Below are 17,967 nucleotides of genomic sequence, written 5' to 3' on the forward strand. Positions count from 1 at the left end.
TTGGCAACCATCACCAAAATCTAGTTTTGCAACAGTTCTGTTACCCCAATAAAATCCTTCACGTCCATTGGAAGTTGACCCCTGTTTCCTACCCTCCAGGCCCAGAGCAACCAGTCGTCTGCTTTCCATCTCTTATAGATTTGCCTTTTCTGGATATTTCATATAAATGGAACCATGCAAAGTTGGCCTTTTGTGTTTGGCTTCTTTCAGTTAGCATGAAGTTCATCCATGTTGTAGCGTGTATCAGTTTTCCATTTCTTTTGACTGCTGAGTGGTGTTCTATTGTTTGGACACACAACATTGTGTTTGTCACTTGCCAGTTGATGGACATTTGGGCTGTTTACACTTTGGGGCTATTATGAATAAGGCTGCTATGAACATTCATGTGTAAGTCCTTGAATAAGCATATGTTTCCATTTCTCTCGGGCATGTACATAAGAGTGGAATTGCTGCATCATATGATTAAGTCTATGTCTAACTTTTTAAGAAACTACCAAACTGTTTTCACATCAGCTGTACCATTTTATGTTCCCTGTGATTGACTTTTTCGTATGAGTTCTGTCTCCCTTTACAGGCTATAGGCTTGCAGGGGACAGCACTCCCCTGTAGCTCTGTGTAATCATAACTCTCATAACTGTAGCTCTGTGTAATCATAACTCTCAGCATAGAGTAGGTCTGTGGTCATTAATGATGATTGCTGGAGTGGGCTGAATGGTGATTCCAAAGATATATCCACACTGTAATTCCTGGAACCTGTGAATATTACCTTATATGACAAAAGATGTGATTAAGTTAATGGTCTTGAAAGGAGGGGCTCCTCCTGGAATATCTGGGTGTATCCTAAATGCCATCACAAGTATTGTTGTAAGAGGACAGAGGCAGAGGGAGATTGCACACAGACACACAGAGGAGGAGGCCATGTGAACACAGAGCAGAGAGATAAGGGGCCACAAGCCAAGGAATGCTGACAGCTACCAGAAGCTGGAAGAGGTAGAGAACAGCTTCTCTCCTAGATCTTCCAGAAGGAGTGAGGCTCTGATGATATCCGGTTTCAGCTCACTGAAACTGGTTTTGGATTTCTGGCCTCCAGAACTGTGAGAATAAATTTCTGTTGCTTTGGTAGTTTATTACAGCAGCTGCAGGAAACTAATACAATTTGCTAAAAATGGTAGCTGGATGGAGCAGGAATAGAAGCTGAAACACAGCATATCTGGAGATCGTAAACATAGTCTTGGATGTAGGAGGCAAAGAGTTTTCCATTTCCTTTGGGGTAAGCCTATTATTATGAATGAAATGCATTCATTTACTCATTTAGTCATTAATTTTCAACCATTGAATTTCTAGCAGCTTTATTTGACTGACTTTCCTTTAGAGTGGATATGTTTTTCTTTCCAACTGGAATGAAGTTACATATCTGCCATTGCTTGATATACTTTATTTTATGTTGTGTCCAAACCAGTGTTACTGCCTGTAACCATCGGGAGGGCAAGATTCTGGAACCAGACCACCTGTGTTCGAATACTGGCTCCGCCACTGTGTGGCTCTAGGCATGTCATCTGTATAATTGGAATAATAAGTGCACATAACTCATAAGGTTTGTGTGAGGATTAAACAGTAACAGTTTAACGACCAGCTCTCTTGATTTGTAATATTTGCCAATTTCTGTGGTATAAGTACTCCCTCCATGAACCATTTTAAGGTATCAAAGTAGCATCACTGAAGGTAGAAGTTGGAAGAGATGCACAGTAGCACACCATGATGTAATATTTCCTCTAATACAGATACAATAGATACCTAAACCCAAGAATGTAGATAATAGTAAAATGCAGTAAAATAGTTAGGAAGACATTAGTTTTAAGTATTCGTTAACCTTGTTTTTTTAATAATTTATTTAATTGTATTTATATAATTTAATTTTTAATAACGGGCTGGGTTTAACAACTGGCTCATAAACTTCTTAAAAATTTAACAATTGCCACTCCCTCGGGCACTGGTATAAACTGACTCTAGCTCACCTAAATTAATGTATGTAAAGAACTATAAAGGCTGAAGTTAGGTATTTTTCTTTATTATCCTGGAAAAGCCCTGGCACTAGCCTAGGATCCTGTCTTGTCCCCACGGATGATTAATCGCTGTTAGGAGAGACCTAAATTTAAGGACGTGAGTGCCCAAGAACAGCACTGAATTGGTAGCAAAATGAAGGAAATGGTAGCTTCTCGATCTCTTTATCAGAGTGCTTGATGCACTCAGACCACTTTGGGCTTGAGGGCCCTTTAAGAATAAAGAAAGGGCCCAGAGAGGGGAATGCATAGGGCAACATCTAGCTTAAGATGTAGCATAGTTGGGGTCTTGGGTAAGAAGCCTAGCTAGAGAGTGGCAGAGTTGGCGCTCTTTATTCCCAGTCTGTCTCTCTGTTAGTCTTTAGATGGCGATCTTTTGTTCTCTTCCCACCACCTCCATCTCTGATTTAAAGTTGACTAGTTTTTAAGAAGCGATGTGCTGCAGTGAACATTGTGGTGCATGTCTCTTTTGAATTATGGTTTTCTCTGGCTATATGCCCAGTAGTGGGATTGCTGGGTTGTATGGTAGTTCTATTTTTAGTTTTTTAAGGAACGTCCATACTGTTCTCCGTAGTGGCTGTATCAATTTACATTCCCACCAACAGTGCACGAGGGTTCCCTTTTCTCCACACCCTCTCCAGCATTTATTGTTTCTAGATTTTTTGATGATGGCCATTCTGACCAGTGTGAGGTGATACCTCATTGTAGTTTTGACTACTCAGCCATAAAAAGAAATGAAATTGAGCTATTTGTAGTGAGGTGGATGGACCTAGAGACTGTCATACAGAGTAAAGTAAGTCAGAAAGAGAAAAACAAATACCATATGCTAACACATATATATGGAATCTAAAAAAAAAAAAATGGTACTGGCGAACCTAGTGGCAGGGCAGGAATAAAGACGCAGATGTAGAGAATGGACTTGCGGACACGGTGGGGGAAGGGGGAAGCTGGGGCGAAGTGAGAGTAGCATCAACATGTATATATTTACGAATGTAAAATAACTAAGTAGCGGGATGCAGCAGCATAGCACAGGGAGGTCAGCTCGGTGCTTTGTGATGACCTAGAGGGGTGGGATAGGGAGGGTGGGAGAGAGGCTCAAGAGGGAGGGTATATGGGGATATATGCATGCTAACACAGGATTATGAAGCAATTATACTCCAGTAAAGCTCTATTAAAAAAAAAAAGCAATGTGTAGATCAAGAATTGATGAATCACCGTAAACACAGTCCAAAGGCAGCTGACTTAAAGTGCTTTAGCTAGGTAACTCACCTGGACTCCCTAAATGTTGGATGTTACTTAAATACTTAGAAAAGTAATTCATGATAGTATCCATTTATCCTTTTGCTGATGAAACTAGTTCCATGAATTGTAAACTTAAATCTATATATACATATGTACATAAGTACATGTATATGTACATATATCCAGTGGAATATTACTCAGCCATAAAAAGGAACGAAATTGGGTCATTTGTAGAGACATGGATGGACCTAGAGACTGTCATACAGAGTGAAGTCAGAAAGAGAAAAACAAATATTGTATATCAACGCATATATGTGGAATCTGAAAAAATTGGTATAGACAATCTTATTTACAAAACAGAAATAGAGACACAGACGTACAGAACAAACATGGATACCAAGGGGGAAAGGGGAGGGGTGGGATGTATTGGGAGATTGGGATTGACATATATACACTATTGATACTATGTATAAAATAGATAACTAATGAGAACCTACTGTATAGCACAGGGAACTCTACTCAGTGCTCTGTGGTGACCTAAAGGGAAGGAAATCCAAAAAAGAGGGGATATATGTATACGTATAGCTGATTCACTTTGCTGTATAGTAGAAACTAACACAGTATTGTAAAGCAACTATACTCCAATAAAAAAAATAAAGTTTAAAAGTACTTATAGCAATGAAAGTGTTTTCTAATACTCCTTTAAATGAGTAAAACCAGAATATAACAGATCAATTTATTCTGGAATACATAGGGAGAAAATAAGCAAATTACCTAAAACCAACTAATTCACAATTTAAATTGAAAGTTCTTTGTATTGCGAGCTACAAATTTCAGTTTTCCTTGGATTACCTTCAAACAGGTAGGATAACATAAAAACTTCTGAAGCAAAAAAGGGTGTGGTAAAGACCTGCCTCCAGAAACTTCATGGCTTTGCTCCCCAAAGTGTGCTGTGTGGAATTTTATTCCTGGGAAATGCTTTAGGGGAAAAAGGTCTCTGATCAAATAAGCTTGGGGAATGCTGCATTTAATCCCCTCTCAGAGATGTACGAGGCTCAGCAGTTCAAGCTGTGAGCAGGGCTATTGTAGAGACAACTCCCTAATTTAGTGTCACTCTCCATCTCTTAGACTTATTTGACCCCAGAATCCTGTTTTCATGTAACTCCTACAAACATCTCGAGCAACCAGTGTCCTCCAGGACACAATTTTGTAATCCCCACAACTAGGATGATTATTATTGCTTCTAAATTGTTTTATGATCTTCAGCAAACCTTAGCGTCAGTTTCGCCTTTGAACTAATAACCCCCTCACAGAGATGCTGTGAACCAAAACTTCCACGGAAAGGTCCCCTGAAAACTTTGGCATACTACTTCTGTCTTGGGCTAATGTTCATTTACCAGAAAGACACCCTGTTAGTTCTTCTATTACCCCATTCTGCCAGAACTCTCAGTAATACCCCTCCGTGGAATGTCCGTCTCCGGTTGGCGCGCACATAAAAGTGTGGACACTCGGCAAAGCCAAGGAAGCTACGACTTGCTTATATTTCAGCCTGATGGTCTGTTTTAAGGGTCATTGTTTTCTTCTAAAGGCGAAAACGCTGCAGTAATTTCCTTTAGTACATTTTTAGCCACCTATATCGAGACAAGTTGTCATGGAATAACCTGTGTTCACATCCTCATTTCAAGGGTGGCTTAGATGTGGAGCCAGGATGGCTGCAGCCTTAAGGCTCACCTCGGCTGGTTACTCTGAAGCTGCCTTCTCAGTCTGGTTTTGGTTTAGAAACAAGGTAGTACGTAATCCAAATACGCCAGGGCAGAAGATACAAATGACTAAAAAGCAAAGCAACTTTAAAACTCCAGTAGGGGGCTTCCCTGGTGGCGCAGTGGTTGAGAGTCCGCCTGCCGATGCAGGGGACACGGGTTCGTGCCCTGGTCCGGGAAGATCCCACATGCCGCGGAGCGGCTAGGCCCGTGAGCCCTGGCCGCTGAGCCTGTGCGTCCGGAGCCTGTGCTCTGCAACAGGAGAGGCCGCAACAGTGAGAGGCCCGTGTAACGCAAAAACAAAACAAAACAAACTCCAGTAGGATACTGGGGGTTTGGCTCTTGTGACACTAGCCAAGGATTCATTATTCAACGAGGTGCCCAGTGGACTAGGTGCCCGTGGCTGGCTTGCTTCTGCAGAGGCAGCGTTTGCTTCTTTCCAAAGTGTGTTATGCTTTAGGCTCAAATGCAAACTCTGAATAAATATTGATCTTTACAGAGTAGGAAAAAAAATGACAGATGTGCTTTTTAGTTTTTGGGTGTTTCCTTGAAGTGAAGCAAGACTAATTTGGACTTTGGGGACATTTATCTTTGGAGTTTCTGGAGAGTGTCATAAAGGCTCTTCATCGAATCAAGCTTCCATGGGTGGAGATGAGCTTAATTTCTATCACAAGGCTTAAGGTCCCAACTCCAGCCAGGTTTCTACCTTTCTGTCTCCTAATAAAGACCACTAGTTATAAATTGGAAAAACCCAAGATTATCTTTTTGGTTAAAATGGATTATTCACAGAATTCTGAAATATATCTTTCCCTCGTGAGCTGTAAACTTAAAGCTACAAACTCTTTCTCAAGCAGGAACTGAAGTTCAAAGAACTTGACTGGACTGAAGCACAAAGCAATAAATATTTGTCCCTTAATTTGCCCTCTAATGTCTTTCCTGTTTTTGTGTTTGTGATATTAATACAGGAGAAATTCAGTAAATGGTCACTGACTTTGATTTGATAGCTACTGAGTCCTTCGTTCTCGAGGCTTGGGTTCTGGAGTCAAGAGAAGGACAGGAAATGGAAGAGCTCATTTGGCCAGTGTCTAAGGAGGGGCTGGTGTTCTGCATTTTATCTAAACCTCCTTGTCCATGGACCTAAGGCCTTGCTCCTGGATGTGTGAATTGTGCAGTTGCATGGGGCCCCGCACAAAGAAGGATCCCAGGCTTGGTTCAGTGCCCTGTTGTCACCATCTTGATAGTCTTAATACTTTTTGAACAAGAGACTCCACATTTTCACTTTGCTCTGAGCCCCTCAAATTTCCTAGCTGGTCCTTACCCGGGATTACAGTTGATTAAGGCTCTCTGCTCTCCTCTTGCTCTTTTCTCCCACTCATGGCCCCAGATCCAGCCTCAAGACCATGCTCAAGGCTGGACTGTCCAGTGCCCTGTCCACTGGAGCAGGAAGCTAAGGATTCACCCTGCAGTGAACCAACTTTCAATGATTCTCCTGTGGATTTTTTAGATTATTTGTCATCTCAGAGTAGCTCTTCTTCGTTTGAATTTTCAAAACATACCAGGTAATTTCAACAGTTGTGCAAGCCAATCATGATTAGGAAGGGAAATATGTTACCAAGGAACAATCCCATAATGCCAATGCTTAATGCAAATTATTTTTCATTTGTAATTTTCTTTTTTTTTTTTTTTTTTTTTTTTTGCGGTACGCAGGCCTCTCACTGTTGTGGCCTCTCCCGCTGCAGAGCACAGGCTCCGGACCCGCAGGCTCAGCGGCCATGGCTCACAGGCCCAGCCGCTCTGCGGCATGTGGGATCCTCCCGGACCGGGGCACGAACCCGCATCCCCTGCATCGGCAGGCGGACTCTCAACCACTGCGCCACCAGGGAAGCCCTCATTTGTAATTTTTATACTCTCACTGATAATAAACCAGTAAGCAGGTGCAAAATCAATTTATATTTGGAGTTTACATTAGAATTTAAAAAAATCTTACCGAACACCTGAATACTTTGTTTTATGATGTCAGTTTCCTATACATGGTTTCTGTTTCTTTATGTTGAGCCATATGGAGGACATTTATTCAATATGCTTATTAAACTTGTATATTTGCACCACTTGCATAAACTGCCTAAAATTATGATGATGAAACTCCTGTCTTTGGATAGGCATTTGTTTTCTTTCCTTTTCTGTTTTTCTTTTTCATTGCCTCAGGAAATTCTTCTGAAAGGGCCATGTTTCTCATTTACCCAATTTAAAAATTGCTCTCCTCCAATAGCCCCTTCCTCTCTCCTACTTTGGTAGAAAAGTTTTCATTAAATTGTACCTTATTGTGGTGATCTGTGCCTTCTTGAAGAATATGGAAAGAAACAGGCCTATCTGTTGTTACTCTGTCTGTATTACTGAGAGCATTTTGTATTACGTGACACTCTGACCTCATTACGAGAACCCACAGGAGACATTGCTCTCTGCTCTCAGTTGGAGTTGGTATAAGGCCTGGCTCATCTGGGGCTATGCCTAGTGTATCAAGCTCAGGTTGTGTCATTAGGCTCACTGGACATGGAATGAGATGAGAAAAAAAATCTAGTTAATAAAACTTCTTTGGGACTTCCCTGGCGGTCCAGTGGTTAAGACTGCGCTCCCACTGCAGAGGGTGTGGGTTCAATCCTTGGTCAGGGAACTAAGATCCCGCATGGCACTGCCAAATGAAATAAAAAGCATCAAAAAACAAAAACAAAGAAACTCCTTTTAGGAGGAGTACTGTGTATGATTGAAGGGAATACTTTGAGAAGCTACTTGCAGAGGTGTTAAGAATTTCAAGGGGTGTGATCAAGTAACAGTATGCCCAATAATCTTCCCTCTGAGTAGTTTGGCTGGATTTAGCTGGAGAGGTTTCCCCCCCCCCCCCGGTACGCGGGCCTCTCACTGCTGTGGCCCCTCCCGTTGTGGAGCGCAGGCTCAGCGGCCATGGCTCACGGGCCTAGCCGCTCCGTGGCATGTGGGATCTTCCCGGACCAGGACACGAACCCGTGCCCCTTGCATCGGCAGGTGGACTCTCAACCACTGCGCCACCAGGGAAGCCCACATAGAAACCTTTTATTCATGCAGCTCCTCTGTAAATAAATGTGGAAGAGATATTTTAAAGACTATCAGCTTGAAGGGATGCCCACAGACCTACATGTCTTGATCAAGTCCTAATGTGAATTCCTTGTATAGTTTAACTTCCCCTGAGCAACTATTTAGTTTCTGTGTTTATGGTCTTTGGGACTCATAACCAGCCATGGTTTCCTCTTTGAGGCGCTGGAGCAGAGCTTAGAGCTAAGTATGCAGTCCATCTCTCCCAAGTGTGAAAAAGTCCCTGTACGCCTTTGTCCTAAGCTCACTCCTGGATCCGTTTTACTGTCTAACTTTTATTTCCTCTTGCCTCATTTCTCCTACTTATTTTATCTTGCCAAATGGTGTACATCTTCTCAGGCTGCCTTCACTCCCTCCTACTTCAACTTTTTTTTTTTTTTTGCGGTACGTGGGCTTCTCACTGTTGTGGCCTCTCCCGTTGCGGAGCACAGGCTCCGGACGCACAGGCTCAGTGGCCATGGCTCACGGGCCCAGCCACTCCGCGGCATGTGGGATCCTCCCGAACTGGGGCACGAACCCGCGTCCCCCACATCGGCAGGCGGACTCTCAACCACTGTGCCACCAGGGAAGTCCCTACTTCAACTTCTATATTATCTTTTAGGTATATTAATATTCTCTCCTCTTCCTTCTTTGTCTTCTTCCTCCCCCTACTCCTCTTCTGTGGTAACTTCATAAGAGTAACAACAATTATTTCACACCCTGTATTATTGGCCTTCGTTTCAAGAGCTGGCCTCCATTGTTGTGATTCTACATAAATTGACATACATAAATTGATTCTACATAAATTGACAAAGTGACAAAGGATGAAGATTCATAATACATATGGTGGAAGGAAGGATGAAGGAAGGGCTCAATCAATTTGCCAAATAGTAAAGGCCTTACTGTTATCTAAGTAAACATATACATAGGTAAGCAGCAAAGGATGTTAACTGTATGTAGAATCTAAAAATACAATAAAATACAAGTGAATCATACTGCACCTCACCAAATAAAGCCATTATGTATATTTTTATTGAAAGTAATTCAATATATGACTAGTATTATTCATTTATAATATGACTAATAGTCAACAAATTTTTGGCTTACCCTCCTAACTGTATTTCCAAATGCCGTGGCAGACATTCCCACCAAGATGTCCTAAAGGCACATTAAACTCAGCATCTTCAAAACCAAACTCAGTATGTCTGGAAACCCTCACCCCTGCTCACACTTGTTCCTCTTTACTCATTAGCGTCACTGTCCAGATTCCTCTCTTTTCTTAACCCTTACATCTGATCAGTCATCCAGTCCCCTGCTTAGATTTGAAATTTCTCTTGAGTCCAAACTCTCCTCTCTGACACTAAAGACATTTCAGATCCTGTTATCTCTCCCCTTTACCTGAAGTCTCCTGGGGCTGTGTGTGTACTCCAGGTATACATAAAGCTATCTTTTGGGGTAAGTGAAGAAAGTATTAGAGCTGTCACATATATTTTTACCTCTTCCTTTTTAAATTTATTGAACTGTATTTGATTTACAATGTTGTGTTAATAACTGCTGTACAGCAAAGTGATTCACTAATACATATATATGTATATATATACACACACATTCTTTTTTTTTGGCTGTGCCGTGCAGCATGCAGGATCTCAGTTCCCCAACCAGAGATCGAACCCACACCCCCTGCATTGGCAGTGTGGAGTCGTAACCACTGGACCACCAGGGAAGTCCCTACGTAGTCTTTTTTTTATGTTCTTTTCCATTATGATTTATCATAGGATATTGAATGTAATTCTCTGTGCTATGCAGTAGGACCTTGTTGTTTATCCATTCTATATGTAATAGCTTACATCTGCTAACTCCAGCCTCCCAATCCATCCCCCCCTCAACCCCCTTTCCCTTGGCAACCACCAGTCTGTTCTCTATGTCTGATTCTGTTTCTGTTTCATAGTTAGGTTCATTTGTGTCATATTTTAGATTCCACATATAAGTGATATCATATGGTATTTGTCTTTCTCTTTCTGACTTACGTCATTTAGTATGATAATCTCTAGTTGCAGCCATGTTGCTGCAAATGGCATTATTTCATTCTTTTTTATGGCTGAGTAGTATTCCATTGTATATATGTACCACATCTTCTTTATCCGTTCATCTGTCAATGGACATTTAGGTTGTTTCCATGTCTTGGGTATTGTGAATAGTGCTGCTATGAATATAGGGGTGCATGTATCTTTTTGAATTAGAGTTTTGTCCGGTTATATGCCCGGGAGTGGGATTGTTGGATTATATGGTAACTCTATTTTTAGTTTTCTGAGCAACCTCCATACTGTTTTCCACAGTGGCTGCACCAACTTATATTCCCACCCACAGTGTAGAATTTACCTCTTCCTTTTAACATTTCTGGCTTTTATGATGTACGTATTGGAACAGTTATATATGTAGATAAATAATAGTCATATATAGGACTATGTGTTCAAAATTTTCTACTGGAGTGTGCAATCAGAATTGTTGTGGAGATGACCAACCTAGACCATTGCAGTTTGTCACCATGCCTTCGGTCTAACTTCCCCACTATTCTGTTATTCATTATGAGTTAATACAAGTAATGTGTTCAGAATAAACTAAGCACTACCTAAGTGTCAACTATTATTATTATTATCCTGTCCCCAAACTTAACATTCTGCCACCTTTTAGATCCTCATAATCATGCATCTGGCCTTTTTATTTAAAAGTCTTTAATAAATAAGTCAGTTCTCATATTAGGATTCTCAGGGTTAGCTCCCTGGCTCCTGGCCTGCTTTGCCAAGTCTTTGTGAGCACAGGCTGACACCCTGGGCTCTGGCTAGAGGAGAAAGATCGCTGTGGTCTAGCACCGTAACAAGATGCGGTCACTCTGCTTCCAGCCTCTCCCTTGATTTCTTCCCATAACACATGTCACTTCCCTAAATCACACAACTGATTATGCCACTGCCTGGTGTGAGAGAACTTGTGGACTTTAGACTGTCTATAAAATAAGGTCCACATTCCCCTGGGAGAATGAGGAGAATAAAATATGTTGGAAGGTTGCTACCTAGGATTTGTAGAGTTTTGTGTTCTGCTGTATTTGCTGAGAAAAGGAAGGGAGGAAGAACAGCATAGTGTTAAGGCTTCAGAGGCAGATGACATGGATTCAAACCCGTCCCTCTCATGTGTGATCATGGGTAAACTGCTTCCTATCTCCATGACTCAGTTTTCTTATATGTAAAAGGGCGTAATGATACTTGCCCCGTAGGGTTGTAAGGTAACATATATTTTTCTTGGGAACCAATAGGTTCTTAATAAATGGTAGCACTTATTAAAAAAATTGAAGTATAGTTGATTTACAGTGTGTCTTAGTGTCTGATGTATAGCAAAGCAATTCAGATATTTTATATATATATATATATATGTATATTCTTTTTCAGACTATTTTCCTTTATGGTTTATTACAGGATATTGAATATAGTTCCCTGTGCTATATAGTAGGACCTTGTCGTTTATCTGTTTTATGTATAGTAGTGTTTATCTGCTAATCCCAAACTCCTAATTTATCCCTCCCCCACCCCCTTTCCCCTTTGGTAACCGTAAGTTTGTTTTGTATGTCTGTGAATCTGTTTCTGTTTTGTAAATAAGTTCATTTGCATCATATTTTAGATTCCACATATAAGTGATATCATATGATATTTGTCTTTCTCTGTCTGACTTCACTTAGTATGATAATCTCTAGGTCCATCCATGTTGCTGCAAATGGCACTATTTCATTCTTTTTTATGGCTGAGTAATATTCTATTGTATATATATATCACATCGTTTTAAAATTTTTATTTTACATTGGAGCATATTTGATTAACAATGTTGTGTTAGTTTCAGGTGTACAGCAAAGCGATTCAGTTATACATGTATCTATTCTTTTTCAAATTCTTTTCCCATTTAGGTTATTACAGAATATTGAGCAGCGTTCCCTGTGCTGTATAGTAGGTCCTTGTTGGTTATCTTTTTTATTTTTAAATTAATTTGTATTGGAGTATAGTTGATTTATAATGTTGTACCAGTTTCTGCTGCACAGCAAAGCAAACCAGCTATACACATACATACATCCACTCTTTTTTAGATTCTTTTCCCATATAGGTCAGTACAGAGTATTATGTAGAGTTCCCTGTGCTAAACAGTAGGTCCCTATTAGTTATCTATTTTATATATAGTAGTGTATATATGTCAATCCCAATCTTCCAATTTATCCCCCCACCTTACCCCCTTGGTAACCATAAGTTTATTTTCTATATCAGTGACTCTATTTCTGTTTTGTAAATAAGTTCGTTTGTACCATTTTTTTAGATTTCACATGTAAGCGCTATCACATGCTATTTGTCTTTCTCTGTTGGTTATCTGTTTTAAATATAGCAGTGTGTACATGTCAATCCCAAACTCCCAGTCTATACCTCCCCCCACCCTTCCCCCACTGGTAACCATAAGTTTGTTCTCTAAGTCTGGGAGTCTGTTTCTGTTTTGTAAATAAGCTCAGTTGTATCATTGTTTTAGATCCCACATATAAGCGATATCATATCTTTGTCTGACTTACTTCACTCAGTATGACAACCTCTAGGTCCATCCATGTAGCTGCAAATGATGTTATTTCAGTCTTTTTTATGGCTGAGTAATATTCCACTGTGTGTGTGTGTGTGTGTGTGTGTGTGTGTGTGTGTGTGTGTGTGTGTGTGTATACACACACACACATCTTCTTTATCCATTCATCTGTTGATGGACATTTAGGTTGTTTCCATGTCTTGGCTATTGTATTGATAAATAGTGCTGTTAAGAATGTGCACATATCTTTTTGAACTATGATTTTCTCCAGATATATGCCCAGGAGTGGGATTGCTGAATCATATGGTAACTCCATTTTTAGTTTTTTAAGGTTTTCCATAGTGGCTGCACCAGTTTATTGAATACATTCCCAACTGGTAGCACTTTTATTTGCAACATTTTCACACCTTTCGAAAGTCTTCACTAAGGGATATTTAACACATCCTAGTTAGAGAAGACTTTTTGAAAGAATTGACAACTAAGCTGGGAGCTGACATAAATAGGAGTGCTGCAGGCTCTGACAACAAAGCGTAGTGTGACATGGCTGGAGTAGAGGCAGAACTGGGAGGGAGAGATGAGGCTGGAGAGCTAGGACAGAGTCAGGGAAAGAATATCTTCTGTTTTTTTGTGATACTGCAAAGTTTTAACTTCCACTCAATTGCAACCAACTTTATTTTCATAAAATAACACATGCAAAGACCACTCCATACAACACTCAGAAAACTAAAGCAGCACCTTTATTTTATACACACAAACAGTATAAAATGTTTATGTAAGAGCTGTGTTTGTTTACAATATATTATATTGCTTCAAGCCAATGCCGAAAGTTCATACATTATATTCCCTATTTTATTGTGTTTACAATATATTATATCGTTTAATGCCACTACCACAGTGTTGTTTCTTTCTCTCTCTTTTTTTTTTTTCAATACTGAATTCTCTGGAATCATGGTAAGGTCAAAATGTATTGTGAGTTTAGAAATAAGGGGAATTTAAAAAATGTGACAAATGTCTAAATACATGACAATATAATTTGAAATGCTATAACTTCTGCACTTTTATAACTGCTTCATCCAGACCCTTGTGATTAATGCATTTTTGTTCCATTTATCTTCTCTAATGTTGCCCAGCCCCTCGACATCATGAATGCATTGTACTTTTGGAAATTATCTGCCAACTACACACTGAAAAGACAAAAATTTAACCTGAACAACTTACATAACATAAAATCGGTCCCAAAGCACTGAAACAAGAAAATCTATACCATTACGCTACAGATGTACTTAGAAAACTTAAAAGGCAGAGTAAATATCAGCTTGGTGATTTATAATGAAGCTAATAAAATTCAGGCCAGTATTCTTAACTGTAATGAACATTATTTGAACATTCAACACATGAAAGGTTAACAAAGGCTATGAACTTGGTGTAACTTAAAACGTTTCAGATGCCGGAGTTCACCAGATGTAATTGGATTCAGGTGGGTCCTGCCGTTCCTCGGCCTTTTTAAGTGAAGGCGTGTGCTGCCTGAGCCCGGCGCCTGCTGGCCTCAGGGCATGCGTGAGGCTGGCTCCGTACCCTGCAAAATTATTCACAGCTTAAAAGAAAAGAAACTACAAAAACAGGCTCTTCAGATTCATTATTAATCATTCAAATGAAATCCATTTTCCCTTTTCAACCCAGAGTGAAAGACCACAGCAATCACAAAAAGCTACCTGAATGAAGAGATGTTACAGGTTCAAGATCTCTGTTGAAAGAAACCCATTTTACTAACTCCGTCAAATCTGGCTTCCACTGAATCTCTGATTCACTATGTATTTTGGCCATGCAGATACTCTTGATGCAAACTTTGGATGAATGTGATTGAATGGAAGGATGTTCTCCACCCAAGAGTTGGTAAGGATCTAGCACTGAGGTCTCAATAGCAGGGATGCTTCTGCAGAGGACTTGGTCATTGATCCTTTCACTGCCTTGTAAAACCAGACTCCATTACGTTGATCTAGTTCAATGTAATAACCCCCATTCTTCATATAGATCACATGATTAGGCGTGGCTATTGCATTTACACAAAATAGGAATTTTATAAGAATTAAGGACTCCAGTACACATGTTAGAGAAAGGTTATGATTTGAACTGACTCCTTATCAATGGGGATTTGTGAGTTTCGGTGAAGGTGGGCATCTATCGATAGCATTTCCAGCTCATTATAAGTGGAGTGTAACACTGAGTTACACAACTTGAAGCCTCTTTTCTTATTACTTGTGAACTTCTGGAGATGCTTCTGGGCACTGACTCACTTCTACTGCTTTCCTAAAACTGATCCAAAACAGCAATCACACTTTAAAAATCTGCCTCCATCTTCCTGTGCATTAGAGTCAAGTTTGGCATTTCATTTGTTCCTTGTGTTTTTTTCTAAAATTTATTTTAATTAATTAACTAATTAGGCTGTGCTGGGTCTTCGTTGCTGTGCACGGGCTTTCTCTAGTTGCGGTGAGCGGGGGCTACTCTTGGTTGCACACAGGCCTCTCATTGCGGTGGCTTCTCTTGTTGCAGAGCACGGGCTCTAGGTGCATGGGCTTCAGTAGTTGTGGCACGTGGGCTCAGTAGTTGTGGCTCGCAGGCTCTAGAGCGCAGGCTCAGTAGTTGTGGCGCACGGGCTTAGTTGCTCTGCAGCACATGGGATCTTCCCGGACCAGGGCTCAAACCCGTGTCCGCTGTACTAGCAGGCGGATTCTTAACCACTGCGCCACCAGGGACGTCCCTTCCTTGTGGTTTTTAAATGCAAGCATGGGGGGGACTTCCCTGGTGGTCCAGTGGCTAAGACTCCACACTCCCAATGCAGGGGCCCAGGTTCGATCCCTGGCCAGGGAACTAGATCCCACATGCTGCAAAGAAGACCTGGTGCAGCCAAATAAATAAATAAATGCAAGCATGCCATTAAGTAACCACTGAGAACAGAATACTTTGTTCCTGAATGTGTCTCTTTGAATTGTCGGTATGCAGGCTAGTAGCTCATGGCGCAGCCAAAACAATGAGCCAACAATTCGCTGGAGTAAATCCCTACCCTGCTGCTCACCCCGCAACCCATGAAGCCCACACCTCCCTGGTGAGGGGAGCCTAAGCTGGGGAGTCTGTCTCCAGTATCCTCCTCCCAAGCAGGAATGTCTGGGTGCCTGGGACCTCTCAGCATGTCACCCTGCTGGGGGTCTGTTCTTAGCAGAACTCTGTGCCTCAGGGCTTCCTTGTCCCCTCCCGTTAATCAACATAAACCTCATTCTTTCAGCCTGATTCTCTCAGCCAATGTACAGAATGGCTGGGTGGCCTCTCCTAGAAAACACGTTTGCATTTGAATCAAACACCAAGGCATCTTCTTGACATGCAGTGCCTGGATCTGAAGGAGCAATGGATGACAAAAGCTTTCAGCAAGTGGGAGTGCTATTTGGTGGCTGGCAGACCTGTCAGAATTGCTCATCTAAACTACATGCATGAGGGCCCCTAACTTGCCTTCTTCCTAGAAGAGCGACCGGGTGTAACAGCAGGAGCAGTGCCTCTTGTACTCCCCTCCCATCATCGTTGGTGGTCACCAGGCCCCAAATGCGAGTCCCAGAAGACCTTTGTAATTGAGTCCTGGGACGTATGATCTCACTTCAGGTCATCCCTAGGCCCAAGGACTTCTGGAAACTTACTCTGATTTGGGGACAAACTGCACAGTTTGTATCCTGAGTTAAAGGTGGCGTAAAGGGTTTGGTTTAACTCTTTTCCAAAACGGCTCCAGAAATGGTTAGTTTTCTATAGGTCTTTTACTCCCACGAAGGTCCCCCCCACCCAGTATGTCCTAACAGGGATACCATTCAATCATTCCCACCTCGGTAAAGGAACGCTTTTCCAGAGGAGCTCCACTTCTTGTTAAGCTATGCCCACCTGAAGCCAATTCAGTCTACCATCCAGCCAATTCGGTGGGTGCAAAAGACTCAAATCAATGGCTTAGCCTAGACCAGACACCGGTATACTTTAAAATAAACAAATAAACGTGTATACCTACACATAAATGGTATATGTACATATCAGAATAGTATAATGTGATTTATAAAATATGCACGAAAATTAGAAATTAGAGATTGAGATATATAACTATATATACATATAAAATTTATACATAAATGTAATAAAAGGATATAAAAAATGTTTTCAAACTATATTTTCCCTCAGCACCCAGCTGATCATTCCACACTCACTGGGCTACATGCATCACCCTTTGGAGACCACTGATTTAGAAAAACATCTGATGTGAAAGGGATCTGTTCAATTTGTGTACATTATTTTGGAGACACAACCTGGATGTCTGTTAATCAAGGGAGCTGTATGACTGAATGAAGCCTTTCTTTCCTCGAAGGAAAGTGGCCAGTGGGCCCATACTCAGGAGACTGAGTTCAAGCTGCAGGATGAACCTGCAGAAACTGCATTATTTATTTCCTTCACTTGCTGATTGTCCCTCCCTCTTGAACCTGGGTGCTACCAGGAAGGGCCTTTTCTGTCTGTTCACGGGTATGTCTCCAGTGCCTGGATTCATGCCTAGCATATCAATCAAAACGGAATGACTGAATTTAGCAACTTTCATTTTGTGTATAAAATAGGTCAGTGGTTTAACTTAGCCTATAGCTAGTTCATTTTTGGTACTCAATAAATTTGGAAAAACACAACTCCATGATAACATCTCTCCCGTACTTCACAGACCTTTACCGTCCCACAAAAGAACCCATTTAAAGCATACCATAACCAATACAGTTAAAAGATTTTACAGAGCAGAACTCTTCACGTTCTATATGCTGACTGATCAATCCTGAATGATAAAATCAGAACCATGTAGATACCGATCTACATTTGATTTAAAATCTTACTTATTTCTATCACAGTTAACATACCATATTACCAAATCACCACGTAGTACTAATTCAGCCTGGAAGATATTTGTGGTGTTATTGTACAGTGATGCTTTCTTTCCTCTTTATACTCTAAAGCTTAGGCTCTACAGTTTAGAGAGTACCGGGTGGGGCGGGGTGTGGCATGCAGAGAAGCACGGGGGAGAATAGGCAGCGGAGGAGAAGTTGCTTTCCTGAAAAGGAAAGCAGGGCTGAGTTAGGCTTGTCCATCCGCCTTTGGAGCCAGGAAACAGACATGCAAAAGGCTGGCTCCCCAGACGGCTC

The 17,967-nt window shown here is 41.1% G+C and overlaps 1 protein-coding gene and 1 long non-coding RNA gene across 2 annotated transcripts in view; one reads left to right on the forward strand and one right to left on the reverse strand.

The window, feature by feature from the left end:
- LOC132434607 (uncharacterized) overlaps nucleotides 1-17,967 on the forward strand; it is a 111,872-nt gene that overhangs the window by 84,106 nt on the left and 9,799 nt on the right. The window lies entirely within an intron of this gene.
- Nucleotides 13,485-17,967, reverse strand: part of WIF1 (WNT inhibitory factor 1) — an 86,643-nt gene continuing 82,160 nt past the window's right edge. The window contains exon 10 of the mRNA XM_060026309.1: nucleotides 13,485-14,342. Coding sequence (XP_059882292.1) covers nucleotides 14,221-14,342 — 122 coding nt within the window. The 3' untranslated portion in view covers nucleotides 13,485-14,220. The remainder of the gene's footprint in view (nucleotides 14,343-17,967) is intronic.

Source organism: Delphinus delphis, chromosome 11, assembly GCF_949987515.2.
Source record: "Delphinus delphis chromosome 11, mDelDel1.2, whole genome shotgun sequence".
Classification (NCBI taxonomy): domain Eukaryota; kingdom Metazoa; phylum Chordata; class Mammalia; order Artiodactyla; family Delphinidae; genus Delphinus; species Delphinus delphis.